General features: G+C 39.1%; 1 protein-coding gene across 6 annotated transcripts in view; it reads left to right on the top strand.

Moving 5' to 3' along the window:
* Window positions 1-12,917, top strand: part of LNPEP (leucyl and cystinyl aminopeptidase) — a 79,303-nt gene extending 66,386 nt beyond the window's left edge. For 4 of the 6 annotated variants that reach the window (XM_017651925.3, XM_073233574.1, XM_017651927.3 and 1 more), the window contains 4 exons: window positions 1,243-1,404; window positions 3,199-3,339; window positions 3,987-4,068; window positions 4,710-12,917. In XM_017651925.3, the coding sequence (XP_017507414.2) occupies window positions 1,243-1,404; window positions 3,199-3,339; window positions 3,987-4,068; window positions 4,710-4,841 (517 nt within the window). In that variant the 3' untranslated portion in view covers window positions 4,842-12,917. The remainder of the gene's footprint in view (window positions 1-1,242; window positions 1,405-3,198; window positions 3,340-3,986; window positions 4,069-4,709) is intronic. The other 2 variants (XR_005059606.2, XR_005059607.2) reach the window with 2 other exon arrangements.
* The last annotated feature ends 8,137 nt before the right edge of the window (window positions 12,918-21,054 follow it).

Raw genomic sequence — 21,054 nt, 5'->3', positions numbered from 1 at the left:
CATCTCCAAAATGTCTTTATCTTGCAAAATTAAAACTCTTTACCCAAACAACTCCCCATTTTCCCCCACCCAGTTCCTGTCAACCACCATTCTACTTTCTGTTTTGTGAGTTTACTGCTCTAAGTACCTCATGTAAGTGAAATTGTACAGTAATTGTCTTTTTGTGGCTGGCTTATCTCACTTAAGATGATGTCCTCAAGGTTTATCCATGTTGTATCATATGTCAGAATGTCCTTTTTATTATATATATAATGAGTAATACTCCGTTGTATGTATATACCACATTTTGTTTATCCATTCATCCACTGATAGACATTTGGGTTGTTTCCACCTTTTGGTTCTTAGGAAAATGCCACTATGAGCACGGGTGTACAAATATCTCCTCCAGACCCTGCTTTCAATTTTTTCTGATATATCCCTGGAAATGGTAAATTTTTAGATAGTGTGGTGATTCTAGTTTTAATCTTTTGAGGAACTGCCATACTGCTTTCCATAGTGGCTGCACCATTTTACATTCCAGTCAACAGTTCAGAGAGCTTAAATCTCTCCACATCCTTACCAACATTTGTACTTTCTGTTTTTTGCTAGCAGCCATCCTCACGGGCATGTGTAGTATCAAACAAGTTTCTTGTAATTTAGGAATAAAACCTCAGGTGGAGTTTGCAGCTAGCAGAAGTGTTTTTGATGATGTTTGGTTCTCTCCAGGCTTCTTACTGGCCTTTATAGAAAAAGAGTCAAGCATCAGATGGAGAGTTGGGGTGGGGGATTTGGATAGACTATTGAGGTTCTTTCCAGCTCTGAGATCTTAATAAAGACAGAAAACTGTGCTGCTGCTCCCCTCACCCTCCCGCTGACACTTGCTGCTGTATTTCTACCACGGAACTGACTCCACTGTACTGTAATGTATGTACTTACTGTGCCATACTTTGTGATAGCCTGTGAGTTTCCAGAGGGCAGAGATGTCTCATTCCTCTTTCCTTCCCCAGCATCTAGCCAGTTACCTGCCTGGTTCTTATGGGGGTTCAGTGAATAATTATTATATTAAATTAAATTAATATTTATAGTCACATCACTAGGAAAGTAGCAGCCAGTGAAATGACCATTTTCTCAACTATTAATTATATAGTAAAGACTTCTAATTATTGCATGCTGTGACCCCAGAGACACCACCACTAGTAATTTCTTGCCTTGTATTCAGGATTTTTAGCTTGTTCTTCTCATATGCGACCGTCTCTCTTCCAGCCTGCCTACTGATGTCATGACTACTGTGTTCAAAGTTGGAGCTAAAACTGAGAGAGGCTGGTCATTCCTCTTAAGCAAGTACGTCTCTATAGGCTCTGAAGCAGAGAAGAATAAAATACTTGAAGCTCTGGCCAGCTCAGAAGATGTACGGAAACTTTACTGGTATGAAACCACCCAAGGAATATGATATCTAGAAGCCAAAAGTGTAAAAGCATTGTGCTCCGAGGGTGGAGAACTCTTTTTCTCTGGGATCTCCCTTCTCCTCCCCTGACTCACAGGCCAGACCTGACTTGGACAGTGTGGTAAGGAGGCTATATATGTGGGGGCTTCATCTCAGGGTTGGACCTGTACAGAGAGGCAGCACGTACTTTGCCCAGAAGAGATTCAGAGCTGCCAAGAATCACACCCCCTCCTAGTTTCTGCTTAAAAACTTCTTCATCCCCTGGCATGTTATCTTTAATTGCACAGTTAGTGCTTCATTCTTTTTGGTCAAGGCATTTTCCCACCCAGTATGTCCTTTTGAAAATGCAGACACTTCAGAAAAAGGTAACATGTAAAAGCTGACAGGTTACACCTTCATGTGAATTTGTCAGAACTTTACATTTTAATACTCAGCTGATGAAGAGCCGGAAATGGGAGTTTCACATGGAGGAAAAACGAGCAATAAATAGGGCCTCCTGACAGGAAGAACAGTCAGAGCAGGGGAGAGAAGCTCTAAGCAGCCAAGAGAAATATGAAGGAATCTTGAAAGTCAACACTAGAAAGAACAGAGGGAGGCATGTGGGTCTCCTTGCTGCTTTTGTATAATTTTGCTCAGATAAATCCTAAGTATCCCAGAGATGTTCTCAGCACCTCCTGGACCCCTTTCCAGATGATGCACTGTTAGTAGTCATTTTCTTTAAAGTAGTAGCCAGCCTCTGACTCAAAGAAAAGCTTTTGTTTTTAAATTAGTAATAATTATGTTTCAAACTAGTAATACACCAAGTTCCCATTGTAAAGTGTTTAAACAATACCTTAGAAAACGGAATAAAATGTGAAAGCATCTCTCATATGATCCTTCACTTCCAATCTTATTCTCTCTTCTCTGGTAACAGTGTCAGTCCTGGTCTGTAATTTACATACATAAATACAGGTTTGCACCATACCCAGTGTATTGTGACATCCTTTTTAGTGAATGACCAGTCTTCGAGATTTGTCATGTCAGTTCATAAAGCCTATCTCATTTGTTTTTATGGCTGCATAATATACCATAGTATGGCTCTATCAGTTTAGTTAACACATCACATCTTGACAGGCTTTTGGATTTGTCCTACTATTAAAAATACTGCTCCATTCTTTTTTAGGTATGTGTTTTTTCACTATAAGCAGATATTATAGATAGTAGATGAGAACTGCTTACAGTTGAATGCCTGGCTGTAGTATGGGTTAGCAGTGTAACTGGGACATTTCTTACGCTATAAAATGAGGTTAGGTAATAATTACCTATTTCAAGCATTGTTGTTTGAAGAACTTGGAGTTTACCTGGTTCATATGAAGTGAAAATAAATGTTAACTATTAATATTAGAAGTATATTCTGAAATGTATCTTCATTTTTCACATCATTCAAGTAACTCAGTTTTTTGAGTAATAATATAATTTTTATCAGAAAAAAAAATACTATCTTAGAATTACAATTTTATCTACAAGAAATTATTTCCTAAATGTCCTTACTACATCAAGAACTACTTATTATTATGTGACAGTACATTTAAGTTCTTATTATCTCATTGGTGAGTTCTTCCTTCATTTAAAAAAGTGACAAGTTTTCAATCTATTCGTCAATCTTAAACTAACCCAAAATTTGTATCCCTTGAATTGCTGTAAAGCTTTAATTATGAGGTTGGTTCTAACTGAAGTTCAGTGATTACTTCATTGTGAATAATTATTCTGGAAGCTAAATCTGCTTTGCTGTTTAGGTTAATGAAGACTAGCCTCAGTGGAGATACCATCCGAACACAAAAGCTTTCCTTTATCATTAGAACAGTGGGACGACATTTTCCTGGTTACTTGCTGGCGTGGGACTTTGTCAAAGAAAACTGGAACAAGCTTGTACAGAAGTAAGTTTCTCAGAGAATTATTAGTTTTTAATATTCTCAGGCTCCTTATTTGAAACAAGGGTCTCAGAGTTGTATTGGTTCACAGGAGTTACGATTTGCTTGAGAGATAAAATGCTTCAGTAACAGTTTAACTGAAACACCTAGAAATTTTCATCTTTGTAAACATAATTCCGTAACATGAGTCATTTAATAGTGGTGTTCCATTTGAGACTTAATCAAGCCCAACCATGCTTGACATCAGGTCACTTAGCTTCGAATAACCATGGACTATTTCAGAATAGCTATTTAGTTACAAGTGTTGAAAAATATCTCTTCATTGCCAAGGGATCAGGTAAGAACTCACACAGTTAGATAGCACATGTAGGTTTTTTTCTTTTAAAGCAAAAATGACATTTCTGGGCATATGATGTAGTTTTTAAGTAGATTAAATGGATTAATAATTTATTGGGCTATCTCGAACTCTTGCCTTTTTCTGCCCACTTTTCCCTCCCTCTGGCAGTAAGTGTGTGTGGGACTCCTGACCTATGGGGCTGCAGCTCGGTATGCATAACATACAGTAAAGCATTTCCTTTGCACTCAGGAACTTCGCTTACCGACAGTTGCCTCATTTTTTTGTTCTTATTGCTCTTGTATTTGTGTTTCTTCAGGTTCCATCTGGGGTCCTATACCATACAAAGTATTGTTGCTGGATCAACACACCTGTTTTCAACAAAGGCACATCTGTCTGAGGTCGGTTGGGTAAAATGCTAGGAGGGAGATCGTGTAACCCTTTCCTCTCAGGCTGCTCAGTTTAAGTCAGATGGTACCCTTTCACGTCAATTCCCGTCTCTGTTCTCTTGCCTGCCTTCATCAGTGCAAATGATTCTGCATTGAGATTACTTCTGAAGGGTGATATACATAGAACAATGAGGAAAAATTCTGATTCCATTCTCAACAATATTCCCTTATCTTCCTGATACACATAATTTTTTGAATTAAGACCATCATATACCGGTCTCTTTTTAAGTGGTAATAAAATTGTTTTTAAGAGATCTACTCCAAGGTAAAATTGGGTTTCACACCTAACTTTAGACTCTATCTCATTTACTGTTACTTAGCCATATTTTTTTTCTTTTCTCTTTAATTTAAGAAATTCATCTTTGTGAGAGTAAGGGGAATTCAGTTTTTAAATTACTTAAAAGATTTCACCATACTTGATCAGGAACTCAGTGTAAACATCTCAAATATTAAAGTATTTCTTGAGTCTACTTCTTTTAAGGCATTAACACAGCTATCGCTGAGTTATTAAAGCTTATTTGAAAAGGATATTTAGAATTACCTGAAATTTACTTTTCTTTTCTTCTTTCAAAATCCCTGTGTGCAATTTACAGGTCCAGGCATTTTTTGAAAATCAGTCAGAGGCAACCTTTCGGCTTCACTGTGTCCAGGAGGCTTTGGAAATCATTCAGTTGAATATCCAGTGGATGGAAAAGAACCTCAAAACTCTGACATGGTGGCTGTAGCATGCACAACTGCGCCTCGTTTTGTCATCCATCCAGAGAGCTTGTTAACTTGGGTTCTGCTGCTTTTGCAAAAGTCAAGGTGACACCAGATTGCTGCTGAGTTGTTTGCACTCTTAGGAGTTCTAGTTAGCTCAGGGCCCATCTGTATTTTTCATCTGTCTTTTCAGAAAGTTTTTGGCAGTATGTAGTTATTTATTACAAAATTATATTCACCTATATGCCAACCATCTACAAAAACAATGAGTAATTTTTCTACTTTGAAGATACACGAATGTGGGAAAAATCTGTTTTGGAATTCTGTTCTATTTCTCACTACCCAGAAGGTATTGACAAAGCGGAAAAAGGAAAAAGCTGCCGTGGGTGCCTCCATCGCTGCAGGCTCTGGTTTATCAGCCATTTGTTGCTTTTGTTGACAGATGTTATTTGAATGTGGAACAGAGTTAGCTTCAAAAAGTATGGTAATAAAGTCAGTGAATCATGCAGCTAGCCCACTGACCTCAGGTGTGCACCTCTACTTTGGTTTGGGGTTTTGATTAATCCTTTGTTTTCTGGAAAAAGTTTAAAAGAGATCTGTAACTACTATATCTTTTTCTGCATAATAGCCAGGTGCTACAAATTTAAAAAATTTTTGTTTTATTGATAAGCCAAATAAATCCAAATTCTTCAAATCTATACACCTTTATCACTCCCTGCCATAAACACACCTTATGTTATAAATAAGTATTTCTACATTTATGGCAAGCATTTTGTTAGTACTGGTGTCTTTTGTCATGACTCTATCACTAAGAATATGATTTGTTTAAGTTGCCTTTGGCATACATAATAAATCATAGACACTTTCTGAATCATATCTGTAGGTGTTTTCACTTTATATGATAGAGTAGCATATTTTTAAATAGGGCCTTTAAGAAACTGAACATTTTTGAAGTTCACCACAGTACCTTAAAGGAATAAAGAGAATGTAGGATAGGAGTAACTTGATTCAGTTTTAATATGGTGGGCTTTGGATTTTTTTTCTGTTACCAAAACAGTACTTTTCTTTAGTTGAAAAATCATAGTTTTCTTTTATCATGGCCAAACTAACATTAAAAGGAATGGCAAAGGAAAGGAAGAAAGAAAAATGAGGAAGCTCTCCAAAACTGTATGGCATTTTTACTCCTTCTAAAGGAGGAATACTGTACTTGAATTTTCTGAGCTATGCAGACTTATACCTAGATTGCTGTGTTTCTTTGATTCTTAGAAGAAAAGCTTTCTTCCTAAAAATTCTTGAGTACTTTATATTTTGCTTGAAAATATCTTCTTTGTACATAAAAAGGGTAGTTTACCCATTTGAAAGCACTTAAAACACTCCACAGAATGAGACAGTGGGAAAGGTCATCTTTTTTATTCAGCAGGTGTAAAGTAAGGATACATGGATTGTGTATAAAATTTTATTTTTATTTTATGAAAATATTTTTATATAACAAAATTTAAAAGATTGGCAAGCTAAAAGATAGCCTTCTTTAATCCTAGTGTTTTTCCCCAATTCAGTATTTTCTAAACAACATTTATCTTTCTGTTTTAGAGTAGCAAATATCCTGAGAATCACAGAACTATCTACAGATGTCTTATCGAAACTGGGATGACTGGTCTTTATTCCTCTTGTGCTTCAGTCAATGAATGATTATTTAGTCGATATTGAAAGTTATTATGTTTTTATATTTTTAGAGTGGGGAAAAATACTAAACTTTTGAGGGTGTTTTTTGTTGCTGTTTTTTTACTGTTATATTACTAAATTCCACTTTGATACAGAGTTTAAATTTTGCTACTTCTCGAAAACAGTTAAGATTCTTCAGTTTTTCCTGCCCATCTTTACATTGCTCCTGTAATATATATTAGCTCTGAATATGGCAAATCTTGTTTTGAATCACATCATTTTTTCCCCTGTGTGTGTGTGTGTGTGTGTGTGTGTGTGTGTGTGTGTGTGTGTGTAGTGGGCAGGGGGTATTGTTATAAGTAAAATTTTATCAAAACATGGGCTAAAAAAGAGGAAATTCATTAACTGTTGCTATCTTTCTACTCAGAAGCTGCTCATTCCCCTGATACCTGATCCATACTGTGTAGTTTTAGTAAAGTCTCACCTCAAGTTTTCCCACAGAATTCCCTTATTTTTTAATGTCATGCTAATCCATCTATATGGGACTTCAAAAACTAACTCTAATTTAGTAATATAAGGTTAAGTAACAGAACCTGTAGTATCATAAGTGTAATTTTAGCTTTTGAAGGTTTTTTTCCCCCCCGAACTTCCTTGTCTCTGTATTTCTGAGAACTCAGATAGATGGAAGCACAGCAGTCAGTTTGCCCTTTGCTCCAGGAGCTGGGTCCACGGCGCAAGGAAGTTCTTGTCTGACAAGTAGGGCACTCAGTGCAGAGATCGTCTCGTGAATGTAGTAGAGAAGGCACTTCCGTCATCCTAGGTGACAGGAAAGACAGAATTGGAAATGTGGAGTTGTAGAGCAAAAAGTTGTGCTTTGGAGATCTGAAAGACTATGAATGTAGAAATCTAAGGAGTCCAGTCTGTTTTGTTAATATCAAGTGTTTGGATCTATTAAACTGCAAGTGGTGTCAGCTTCCACCATGATCTCGTGCCTCCTTCCACCTTGCTGTTTTAAGTCTCTAAGTGAAATTGTGTTGTTTGCCATTGTCTCAGTGTTCATGGACTTTATTACCATCACAGGTTCTACTTGACTAATATTTTTTGCCCTTCATGTTTTCATTTTATTGTACTTTAACCACTTAGGGACAAAAGAGCTATCAGAAGAGTGCTGGGTATGTAGAGGAAGTTGAGCTGCATCAATCTTACTGGGGACAGAACAGAATCCTTTCCGATTATTGGAAAGTAAGAAATGAAAGCTAAGTGCTGAGATGGTTGGATTACTAGTGCCTGTTAGTTGGACTTTGAAATAGAGTCTCCTCAGACTAAAGCTCCTGGGACGGTAATTTGCACTCAGATTGTTGCTCACATGCACTTCATGCATTTCCTGGGGCTACAGGGAAGGAGTATGCTTCTCAGGAGATGTCTCATTGCCAAGGGCAGCTGGGTTTGCAGAAGGAGACCTGAGCTGCCTAGGTATGATGTGGCTCTTCTCCTCTTGGCCTTTGTTACTTTTTTTTAAATTAGAATTAACTCTGTTTTTAAAGAGCTTCCCTCCCTTACCAAAAAACACCCCAATTTGTGCTCTAAAAAACTAATGTATATGTTGTTGCTGCTTTTTGGGTTCTTTTGTTTTGTGCTTCATTCTGTGCATCGGCAAGTAAGTACCAAATGAAAGGAGCTCGATCTCCTTCTCCCTTGCCCTTGCTGCCTGCACGGGCAGTCGTTGACAGAACAGTTGATTGATTGTGAATGGCTTTTTGGGAGTGTGTACTCTTCAAATGTACATATGTGTTTTGATATGTTTTTATATTCTTTCATTCTGTAAATTTTGTCCTGATGAAAAGTGAAATCCTGTCCTATGAAAGTCTCTTCTGAGCATCCCATATTGCCTGTGTGGGCAACAGCTACAGAGTGATTTGAGTTCCTTTTTTTGGAAGGAGATGGTGATACTGGGAGGAGATCAGAGTATGTTCTTTTTAAAATGTATACCAATGTTTTTGCTGCTGTTTTGTGATGTTGTCTCATTTCGCATTGATTTCATCCCCCCATAGCTGTGTAGATACCCAGTGAGCCGTGGAGGCCCGGAAGCGTGACGGTGTCGCCCACCCCCACCCTTGCTGCCTGCATGGACAGTGACTCACAGGAGTCGTAGTTGCTGTGGTTCTGATCTGGTCTTGGGTGCAGCTGGGTTGTGTATCGTCTTTCAAGTGTATGTACCGATTATGCTACTTTTTTGTATTTCATTTTATATGTGCTCCTTTGCATGGATGCATATGTACTTAATGAAATTGAGGTTCAGAGTATGACAGATTTCCTCTTTCTCCCTTTTCCTTATTGCCTCTTTATGTAATAGCTAATAGAGTAATTCTGTTTTGTGGGATGGGAGAGAGTGGGGTATGTGCTTAATGTATATAAATAAATTTGCTACTCCTTAGTATTGCTAATTGGTCCTGCACCCTTCTCATAGGACAGGAAAGTACCTAATGAAGCGTGGAGGTCCATGTATGACAGTCTCCTCTTGACCCCTTCCCACATTGCCTGTGTGGCAGCAGCTAGAGTAGTTGTTGGAGTGCCGCCTGAGGGAGAGAGATGTACTTACTGTATATACTTGTTTTTTACTACCAATTTGTATTATCTCATTAGGTGCCCAGACTGGAAGGTACCTGATGAACCGTGGAGGTCTGGATGTATAACAATCTCCTCTTCTCCCCTTCCCGTATTGCCTCGCTGGGCAATGGCTTGTAGAATATTTGATTAGTTTCAGGGGTTCTTTTGTGGGTATTGGGGTAAATACTTTAAAAATGTTTTTACTTCTTTATTATTTCATTGGGTACCCAGTCCTTCACTTGAACACATAGATTTCTAACGAACCATGGAGTTCTAGATGTTTAGCAATCTCCTCTTCTCTCTTTCTCTTTTATAAATATGTAGGCAATAATTTTTAAAGGTTTTTGAAGTTTTAGGGGGTGGGAAGGGACTAAGGGCAGGATCTATACTTTTTAAAACTGTATATACAGTGTTTGTTACTATAGTGTGTTACTCATTTGGTACCCTGTCCCTTGCTTGGACGTGCAGGTACCTAATGAGACGTGGAGGTCCGGATGTATGAAAATCTCCTCTTTCCCCTTTCCTTATTGCCTCTGTGGGCAATAGTTTTACTTAGAGTAGACTAGATTATTTTTTTAACTCTTATTACTCCCTCCTCTGGGAGGGTGGGAATATGTACTTTTTTAAATGTATATAAATGTTTTTGCTCCTTTTCTCTGTTAAGTTCATTTTGTACCTAGACCTTTCCATGGATTCTTAGGTACATGATGAAAAAATTAAGGTTCATTCTATGAAAAAAATCTCCTCTTGTCCCCTTTCCTGATTGCCTGCCTGGGCAATGATTCTGGCATAGTTATATAGAGGCTTTTTGTTGTTTTTTGGCAGGGTAGTGGGGGATTTCTGGGTTTCCGTTTTTTTTAAAGTATGTGAATGTTCGCTGCTTTTTTCTCTCACTCCAAACCCAGTTTTCTGTTTGGACTTGCAGATACCCCGTGCCACGTGGAGGCCCAGACCAGAGGTGGTCGGAGTTCTCTGCTTCCCTCTGCAGTCTGTGTGCGTGGGCGGCAGCACCAGAGTAGTTTGGAGCTTGGTTTTTGTTTTCCGTTCTTTAGGTTTTTAATGAGGAACAGGCTTGTTAGGCAAAATACATACATTTTTTAATGTATATAAGTGTTTTTACCTCTTTTTAATATTCTCTACGTTTTGAATCTAGTCCTTTGCATGACTATTTAGGTACTTAGTGAAGGTTGAGATTGATTCTATGAAAAATCTCCCCTACTCCCCTTCCCTCATTGCTGGTAGACATTGACAGAAGAATAGGTGTTTGGTTTCTTTTTTCTGAAGGGGTTGTGGGTGTGGAATTCTGGGTGTGTGTGTGTGTGTGTGTATATGTTTACTACATTGTATGTTATTTCATTTAGTACTTAATTCTTTGCTGGAACTTGTAGGTATATAATGAAACTTGGAGGTCCAGATGTATGATAAATCTCCTCTACTCCCCTTCCCTCACTGCCTAACACAGGCAATAGTTTTATAATTTGGGTTTGTTTTTTTAGAGGGAGGGATTGTTTGGGTGGGTAGCGGGTAGGGGAAAAGGGCAGGGTATGAACTTTTTAAAAATGTATATAAATGTTTTCCTGTTACTGATTTTGTACCTAGTCCTTTGCCTAGATGTATAGGTACCCAGTGAAAATCAAGGCTCAGTGTATGGACATCTTCCCTTCTCCCATTCCCCTCATTGCCTGTGTAGGCAGTAGCTAGTAGAATAGTTGTGTAGTGTTTACTTTCTTGTTTGTTTTGGGAGGATTTATATTTGTGGCAGGGGAATATGCTTGATACATCTAATATGTTTTCATTCTTTGTTACTTCATTTTTCTTTTGTGTATGGCTAAGTAGGAACCTCAGGAAGGTAGAGCTTCACAGGGTGGCAGAATACTTCCTTTCTCCCATATTGGCTTGTTTGGCAGTAGCTAGGATAGTTGTTGTTTTGTGATTATTTTTTTTTATTCTTTAGGATATATGCCCTTAAAGATAAAAATACACACACAAACATGTATCTTTGTTTTTCCACTATTTTCCTTTAATGCATAGTCCCTTGCAGGACTCCAAGTGTGTCTAACCAAAATAAAGTCCCACCAAATCCCTGCCACCTGACTTAAAGTTGTAGTGTTGTGGTGGTGTAACTAATAGCAACAGGCATGGAGCAAATAAGATGGGAGGTGACACTTGGATATGGTTGAGTTGTGAAATAAATCAGATGCAGCATTTTACACTGATTCAAACTGAATGAAATGGTGAGAAAGGACCTGTACTTTGGAAATTCCAGAAAGGCCAGAGGACAAGGCCACGTGAAGGTGTTTTTAAAGTTCTTTGGTGACTGATCTTTCAGTAACTGGTAAGCCAAAAGAACGTCTGCCAAGAACTCACTTGAAGACCCTTGAGAGCAGCTTCTTTTTGAAGCCTGGAATTCTGGTTCTTCTACAGGAGTCTGTTGCAGTTTTATCAATAGCATTTTCTTGTGTACCCAGTAGAAATTGTTCTGGTTTTTGGAATGGACCTTGTGAGTTATTGCCATAGTTCTAGTGAATGACAACATGGACCCAAAAACTAATCCAAAAAGACCTTGGGGGCAAGCCACTTCTAACTGTGAACACCCAACTAGGGAAAGGCAGGCTCTCCTGTGTAGCTGCGTCTCTCTCATTCTCCATCAGCTGGACTCTTCCTGTTCTTCATTCCTTTCTTCTTCAGCATCCGCAGTGTTAAACGTTATCTTTAAGTGCATCAACAATGTAAGCCAATGTTGCTTCGTCAGCTGTATGTCTTTGCACACATTTCATACATCGAGACCCATATGTTCGCTTTCAGCATTCTTCAATCATATTTCACATTGATTCTTCATCCACTTGTAAATGTCATGACTCCACATTTGTCTGTTTCAAAGCAAATGCATGTGTAAAATCCATCCCCTCATTCCTCCCTCCATCCCTTCCTTCCAGCTTCTGAGCATTGTTTGTTTGCTCTGCAATTTATAATGAATATAATGCTGAAGATTTGCCATATTATTATTATTTTTTTTAGAAACATTGAGTGATAGGACTCCTAAAAAATTTGCAAAGAGATGTTACTTACCATACCAAACTCAGGTTCTAGTGTTGAAAAATTTGCCTATACTTTGCTGTTACTTATACTTGCTGCTGTAGAAAAAATAAAAGTTTATTCATGACACATTTAACTTTGATCATAAATAAAAGAGAAGGGGGCACCTTTTTAGAGTTAGTCATGGTAGTTGTCAGTGATATTTCTGAACAGTTCTAATTTGAAATACTTCAAAGGAAGTACAGGTCATGGCTTAGCTGAATGAAATGCTCCAGAAGTTGAACTATATAAACCATCAGTACAACAATACACTTATGTGTGTATATATGAGAATTACAGCGTAATTGGAGCATTTGCATTAATCAACAAACTCACATTGAGACAAAACTTAGTCTTACAGTTGTCTTGATTAAAGCCAAGTGTTTCATGTTCCTGTGAAGGTAATTTCTTTCAAACACTTTGAAAAGTAATTACTTGGAAACTTGCAAAAGTATTACATTTTTGTATTGATATCTAGAGAAGTCTCCAGTTCCTTGAATCTGAGCTTGTGGGTGGAATTCTAAATTTATATCATAATCTGTCTTTTGTGGAAGATTTTGAAAATAGTATATATATATATAATATTATATATGCAAATTGTGTTGTGTCACTTATAAAGGGAAAAGGCTTATTTTTCTTTATACTTCTGATAACTTGTTTTGCATATGACCAGCACTGACTGACTCAAAGGCATGTGTAACTGCAAACACTGTTGCTTTTTTTTTTGTGAAATGAAAATAAAAGTATTTAAATATAAATATTGTGTAGACTATGTGGATGAAAAAAATTACATATATAATGTAATAATTCTCAGATTTTGAACTCTACCAGGACAGGGGCCATATTCACTGACTTGCATAAGTTGTAGCTCCCTCACTGGTACCCAGTGTCCTGACTGCATGAAGGTCCAGGTTTCTCAGACTCTCACTGTTGACATTTTGAGCTGTCCCGGGCAGTTCACAATGATCAGCAGCACCGCTGGCCTCTACTGTGAATAGCAACTGGATCCAATAGCGGTACGCGGTTCGCACAGTGACAAGCAAACACGACCTCACCAAATATCCCCTTGGGATAGGGCTGTGGATTAAATTTTCAGTGGATACATGGGTAGGGAGGTCAGTAACAACAGTTAGTGAACTCCATCTAAGGAAATTTTTAAGTTTTTAGACTGAACTGATTCTTGTAAACACTGAAGTCACCTGAGTAGCCCTGAGTAGCCACTGAATACAATAATAACTCAGTACCTAAATCAGTATGAAATATGTAACTTCTAATGCCAGTGAAACCAAGGACCACTCACTGTCTCAACTGGAAGGTGGAAGGGAGCGTCGCTTGCCTCGGCTCACACATAAGGGCAGGGGGAATGCATGGCTTCCTCCAAGGACACTGCCAGGGGCAGGCCCTGTCAGATCCACAAATGCAGCATCTTTGTTTTTGCCCATGAATCGTCTTAAGTGAGAATTGAGAATTTCCTAGGCTTCCAGATGTGGAAGCTAGAACTAATATTCTTTTATGGTAATTGGGCTTAAAGTTGGGCATTTTGGGCAAATACAGTTTCTTTTAATTGCCTTACTTAAAACTTTATTTCTGGGGAAACAAAACAACTTTAAAGCCATACCCTTTGAAAATCTCTTACGATGATCATTAGTAATACGTTGGAGAAATGCCCTTAGGAATTGCAAAGATTTTGAACAAAAGCTTCTGATTAAATTTTTGACTTTTTATTTATGGATGTCTGCAGTAAACAATTGAACAAAACCCATTATGATGGTAGAGAAGAACACTTTGTTTCCAATGAACTTTTGGATGGAGAATAACAAACCATTTTCTGTTTTTCAAAATCATTTTTAGAATTCATAGAACAGATGAGTTTGATTACATTTTCTTTTTGCTTTATTTCTTCAATTCTCATCATCCAGTGTCTCCTAAAGCTTGTGTGTGAGTTGAACAGTTGACTTACATGCTATATGGGAGTGTTATTACCAGAGAACAAAATCATACTTCCAAGTTATTGTTATAGTCCACCCTCTAGTTCCAGTCAGCAACAGCTGGTGTGTCCCCAGTGCTTTGTGCTTGTTCTTCATTTGTATTATTTTTTGTCGTGGATATCCGGATATTCAATGAAGTGGCCAAAGTCCAGAGGAGTAGAAATACACTTTTGTGACCCTTGTGATTTCTGTTGTTGGCTGAGCTGAAGGATTATCAGGACTTTGGCTTACATGTATAATAACTTTCATTCTTCCCCATTCATTTCTATAAAGGAAGACCACGATGCAATAACATAATAAAATGACCTAACAGGGCTGTCATTGTCAAGTCAGCGATGCAGCCAAAGTTGAGCTGTTGAGCAGGCTGCACCAAGAGGCAGTAGTTGGAAAGCAGGATGGGACATATAAGAGGCCAAATCAGCTTAGGAAAGGCTAGTTAGGGTAGCTATATACTTGCAAATGCAAGTGTTATTTGTATACAAGCCAAGTGTGAGGAATTAGAAGCTTTTTGTTTATTACTTTCTGATGCTGTTGCTCTTCTCCTACATAAAAATAGTTGGAAAGATCCTTGGATGCCTGCTGCAGGATTGCACATTTGCTGTCCTATAGGTGAAGTGGCTGTTTGTATCCTAATTTTTCTTGCCTCCCAGGTCTTTTTAATTTTTAATTTGAGCAAAATTATTGGACTGTTACTGTTATACATAACAAAAGATAATTTCTAGGAACCTACAGTTTAAAAGTCTGTGGAGTATAGACTGCTATCAGTCAGGACTGGAATTGATTCCTGATTCAGTCATTTCCCACTTGTTACCTAATGCCCGTTAGCCTGCCTGTTCTCCATGAATAAACCAGGGATACTGCTGACCTCACAGGGCTGGTAGCATTAAATGAATTACCTGTAAAGAACCTAGCACAGTACCTATAAATACCACAGTAAATGTCATAGTACACATCAACTGCTATTATTAAAACTGCTGCTTTCTGAGACATACTGATGTTAATACCCTTAATTACAGATAGAAGTGAGTTTCTAAAATTGAGTAAGGTTATATAACTTGCCAGTTAGGAAATCAGAGAAATAATTTCAGTCTAATCCTCTTTTTATAAATTTAAGCCTTACATTTTCAAAGATTTCATTTGTTCAAGAGATACTATATTAGAAAAAGCATGAAGTTTTATAGGTTTTACAACTGAAATAATTCCCTGTCACCGAACTTAGCTAATTACAAGTAATTACAAAATAAAATCCTGACTGTTGACTCATCTGCAATGGGAGTAAAAATATTTACTTTGCAGGAATAGCATGAAGCACGAGTATATGGGAAAATAGACCTGGTGCTTCATAGGTACTCAATAAATACACACCTTTCCTTTATTTTCTCTCAATTTATTTGCCTTAAATATGCAAAATAATCAAGGATGTCCAAGTCTCAATTCTAGCTAGAAAACATTGTATATAACTTACGGCATGACAGAGAAAATGGCCAAATGTTTTAGAATCTCTCTGAGTGCTGAAAGGAACCTTCCATATGACCTAGTCCAACTCCCTCATTTTATGGATAAAATAAGGACACCAGAGGTTATATCATAGGTAAGGCCCCCAAAATATAACATTATATGATAAGTTTGTATTAGAAAGGCATATCACCTTTGAGACAAATGATGTGCAGTTAGTTGCCTGCAGGATGCTGTTTTCTTGGAGACAAGCAAGAGTATTAGAACTTACCGTTGAAGAGGTGTTGCTTTGTCTTAATGTAGAGTGTGGAGCTAAATTAAGCTATCTTAATATTTTAATTTTTAAACTTAATGATGATGTAAACTATCCAAATATCATGATCTCAAAAAAGATTAGCCCTTTTCTGTATGTTTAAACTAAATGGATTGCACTGAAGTAGCCTCTCTCAGGAGGAAGATACTCATGTCGGGAGGGTTCAGCCAGACTTCTCTCACCACCAAGGGGACATCAAGAAGGACGGGGGGTGGTTAACAGCAGTGAGGTGCCAAGTACCATCATGGTGGATGAGCTGGAGGAAGGAACATACATATTAGCCTCACCAGCTAGGGAGTTAGCTTGAGCTGGGCCTTCTCTCTTTGGATGGACAAGAGAATTCTAGGCCATGGGTGCAGACTCCTGTCCTTACATTTTAACAGACCTGTTGCTGCAAGGACAGGAACTTCAATAAGTTTATAGTTATGGGAAAAGACATTAAAACAAAGAATTTTTAAGTCATCTATTTCAAGTATTTGTTGAGGCGGACATGACCTAGATGTCAGCTGACTTCCACTGCTCTGCATTCATGCTGGTAATCTCATTTCTGTCCTGAGAAAACCCAGACCCAACCTAGCACCTCTTCAAGATTCCTTCCCACAAAGCCCCTGCAGCCAGAGCATTACTGAGCAATGCAGGTTTTCCCTAAGATTACATGGGGAAGAGCCTGAGAGGGAGGTTATGCTCACATCCACAATGAACAGCTTCCTCTTCATTTGATATTTCACTTCTCCAGAGCCTCTTCTGTACTTTGCCATTTCTGGGAGATCTTTTCACTTACTGTACTCATCTATCACATGTACACACACACACACAAGCCTTACACTTGCTCCTGGACATCCCCTAAACCTGAAATGTCTCTATGGCATTGTGCCTCAGCACCTATACCCAGGGGCATCAGGACTCAAGGAGACTAATGACCTGTAATTAGCAGCTGGCCCCAGGACTTAGAAGACTGGTCTGTAGCCTTTTGCCGTTTGGATAAACTCCTTGGAATCTCCCTCCTTAATCCAAGCAGTTTACCAACTATTTATTTCAAACAAACACATTGTTCTCATAAAAGGAAACTTCACCTACCTCTAGATTGGCAACTGATTTTTTCTTATTTTTCTAGGCTAATATGAAAATTGGCTTGGAATAGCTGAGCGCATCCTGACTTTGACTGGATGAGAGAAAGCAGCCATAAGTTGAAGCAGTAGAAGGAAGCCAGGCCATACTTTTAAAATGTTTTTCATGGCTCATTCATTCAATAAATATTTGTAATAATCTACTATTCACCAGATCCTGTGCTAGGTGGGTACATGGGGCCGGCTTCTGTAATGTGAGCAGCTGGCTCCAGCTGGGAGAATGCCACCTGGGTTTTATACACACTGTCTGCATGGTGGGTGGTAAATAGTCACAGGCATTTGGGTTCACAAGGAACAGAAGTAAAGGGTGTCATGGTGGGAGGTTTTAAGTTATGAGGCTGGTGGTGCTGCAGCCACTTCAATAACAGCAACCACCCTGAGTGGGGTGCGGTTGGGGGACACTCATTCCCCAGCCAGACTTCTCGCTCTGCTCCTGTGAGCATGCAGGGCAGCGTGAGAAATGGAGGTCTCTCACCAGATCCTGCTTAAGCATCTGCATTAATGCCTGTGTCACTGATTGGGAACCAAAGGCATTTTTGATCTGTGCTGAGTAACTGCACAGGTATTCGTTTGTGAGGGTGTTTCAGGTAAATGACAAGAGGCAGGGAGTTAATTGCCGGTTTCAGCTTCACTCCAGTTTCCCCCTAAATTCTAATTAGCAATAAATGTGCATGGGTTACCTCAACCTAAGTTTCAAGAGTGCTTTCTTGTCTGAGTTTTCATGTAGTTAAGCAAGAATATGGAAAATTTTTCAAGACAGACTTACAAAGCACGGAGTCCTGACTTACACTGAAGTTCAATAAAAGGTGGAGGGTCTGTAGCTTCCTGTAGTTGAAAACCCATAGGTGAAATCCCAGAGCATGGTTAATTAGATGTGCAGTACAGGAAACACACTGTTTGTCTGCTTGGCTTTGAGATGCCAGGCACCCACCTCATTTATTTCAATTACTGCCTTCTAGCCTCAGCAATCAGAGCAGCAGTTCTGATCTTTGACCTCTCTGAGGTCCTTTCCTTAAATTAAGAGCAGTCTGTGGAAGGCTCAGAATGTTCCTGAGATGGAACTTCTACTGGCAAGTGGGAGAAGAACTCCGGTGGCTTCTGTCCTTGCCCAGTACTCACCAGGAGTGACCAAGAATAGCTGGGAAGACTTGTCTGTCCTGAGCTGGCTTAGAGCCCACACAACCCTCATGGAAGGGACCCCAGATTCACACAGAGACTAGGGAAAATTTGGATAAAATTGAAGGAATCCTGGGAAATGTGCCCCCTGTGAGAAGTCACTAACGAAAACAAGTTTCAGGTAGAGTGGCCAAAAATGGAAGTATTTCCCTCTATTTTAAAAAAGATGGTTAGCCAACTCCAAAGGGTCTCTCACCCCTTCCTGTAAAGTACCCAGACAGAGCTGTGGTCTGGTTCAGGCAGCTAGAAATCTGTCCTGAGTAGGACCTGCTCTGGCAGGGGCTCTGAAAAGTGGTAGGTTCCCAGTATGGCCGGAATTCCTTCCAGGAGGAGGCAGTGCATGGACTTGCTTAGAGGCCACTTCATCCCAAAAGTGGGAAAGTACTGGCGAAGCCCCTCCAGGCAACAAGTCTCCCCTAGGATCTGTGAGACAAGAGTCCTCGTGGGGCAAGCAAGAAGAGTGCTGGTCCTCAGAGATGTGCCTTGGTGGCCTTGCAGATGGTTGTCCCATGTTAGCCCTTGAACCTGCTCAACCTGTAATGAGGCTGAAGTACTGACTGTCGGTTTGCCCTGAAGGGTGGTTTTCAGAGACAACATTCCAAGTGGTATAGTAGAGAACTGCAACTTTGGCATTTGGCCTATGGCTGCTCCAGGGAAATGTTCTCTTTCACTCCTTACCAGGCCACCTTTGCAAATAGTTTCACAGAAAAACAGAGAGGATACATTCTATGACTAATAAAAGAGATACGTATTTGAGGGTCTTGGACCCTGGACTTCTGTGGGAGAAAGCAGGAAAGCAGTCTTAGCAAACATTTCCTGGTTTTGCAGTTCCACAAGTGTTTGTTCAAGGTGATGATTTTTCAAGGTAGATGTTTCATGATTTAGAATACCAAGTTTATTGATGATGCTCCATACATTCATGGTCCACTTGTGCAGACGCTGCTGGGAGAGCAAGAAGCATACCCCAAGTAGAGGATCCTCTCCTGTGCTTCATGCAGGCCAGCCAGTGGCTGGGGATCGGGTGGAGCACAGCAGGTAGATCAAAGCTTCTAACATGGTGCTGCTCAGATCCTTATGTATCACTCTTATCCTATTCTCTGCTATTGACAAGAAACAATTTCTGGCCCTAGCAATACAGTAGAAGAAGAAAACATAACAAGTAAACTATGAACCAATATCCTTTATAAGTATAGGTACAAAAATCTTCAACTGAACATTAGGAAACTGAATCAACAACACACATAAAGGATTTTACATCATGACTAAGTGGGATTTATTCCAGAAATGCAAGCTTTGGTTTAAAATCCAAAAATCAATTAATGTAACACATCAGATCAATAACATCAGCAGAACAAAAAGGCATCCTACAGTATGGGAGAATATATTCATAAATGACTTATCCAGTAAGGGCTACACATGCCTCAACACACAAAAAACAAATATCCCAATTAAAAAATGGGCAGAGGATCTGAACAGACACTTCTCCAAAGAAGAAATTGAGATGGCCAACAGGCACATGAAAAGATGCTCCACATCCATAATCAACAGGGAAATGTAAATTTAAAACAATCAGATACCACCTCACACCAGTTAGGATGGCCAATATCTAAAAGACAAGCAACAACAAATGCTGGTGAGGATGCGGAGAAAGGGGAACCCTCCTATACCATTGGTGGGAATGTAAATTAGTTCAACCATTGTGGACAGCAATATGGAGGTTTCTCAAAAAACTAAAAATAGAAATGCCATTTGACCCAGTCATTCCACTCCTAGGAATTTACCTGAAGAAAACAAGATCCCTTATTCAAAAAGACATGTGTACCCCTATGTTTATTGCAGCACTATTTACAATAGCCAAGATATGGAAGCAACCTAAGTGTGCATCAGTAGATGAATGGATAAAGAAGATGGGGCACATGTACACAATGCAATATTATTCAGCCATAAAAAGAAAATAAATCCTGCCATCTGCAACAACATGGATAGAGCCAGAGGGTATTGTGTTCAGTGCCAGGCAGAGAAAGACCAGTACCAAATATTTCACTCATTTGTGGAGTAGAACAACAAAGTAAAACTGAAGGAACAAAACAGCAGCAGACTCAGACTCCAAGAAAGGACTAGCTGTCACCAAATAGAAAGGGTTGGGAAGGATGGGGAGGGAGGGAGGGAGAAGGGGATTAAGGGGCATTATAATTAACACTCACAAGACAGGTAGGTCACGGGGAAGGCAGTACAGCATAGAGAACACAAGTAATGACTCAATAGCATCTTACTACACTGATGGACAGTGAGTGCAATGGAGTTGGGGGGACTTGATACTCTGGGTGAATGCTGAAACCACAATGTTGCTTATGTGAAACCTTCATAAGATTGCATATCAGCACTGTTGGACAGTGACTTCAGTGGGATATGGGGGGGGACTTGATAATATGGGTGAATGTAGTAACCACAATGTTTTCCATGTGAAACCTTTGAGTGTATATCAATGATACCTTAATAATAAATAAATAATGACTGTGTATCAATGATACCTTAATTTTTAAAAAAAAGCAAAACAGAATGAACAAAACAGCAGTAGACTCATAAATCCTAAGAAGAGACTGGTGGTTACCATGGGGGAGGAGTTGTAGTGGGTGGGTGGGGAAGGTGAGGGGGATAAAAGGGAACAAAAATTATCAATCATAATGTAAGTTGGTCATGGGGATGGTAGTACAGCATGGAGAATACAGCCAGTGATTCTGTAACATCTTCCTATGTTGACAGTAACTGCACTCATTGGGGTGAGGATTAAATAATCTGGGTAACTGTTGAACCACTGTGTTGTATACTTAAAACC

The sequence above is a fragment of the Manis javanica genome, chromosome 1, assembly GCF_040802235.1.
Source record: "Manis javanica isolate MJ-LG chromosome 1, MJ_LKY, whole genome shotgun sequence".
Lineage (NCBI taxonomy): Eukaryota > Metazoa > Chordata > Mammalia > Pholidota > Manidae > Manis > Manis javanica.
Note: the sequence above shows the minus strand (reverse complement) of the source record. Positions and strands in the feature narration are given on the sequence as shown.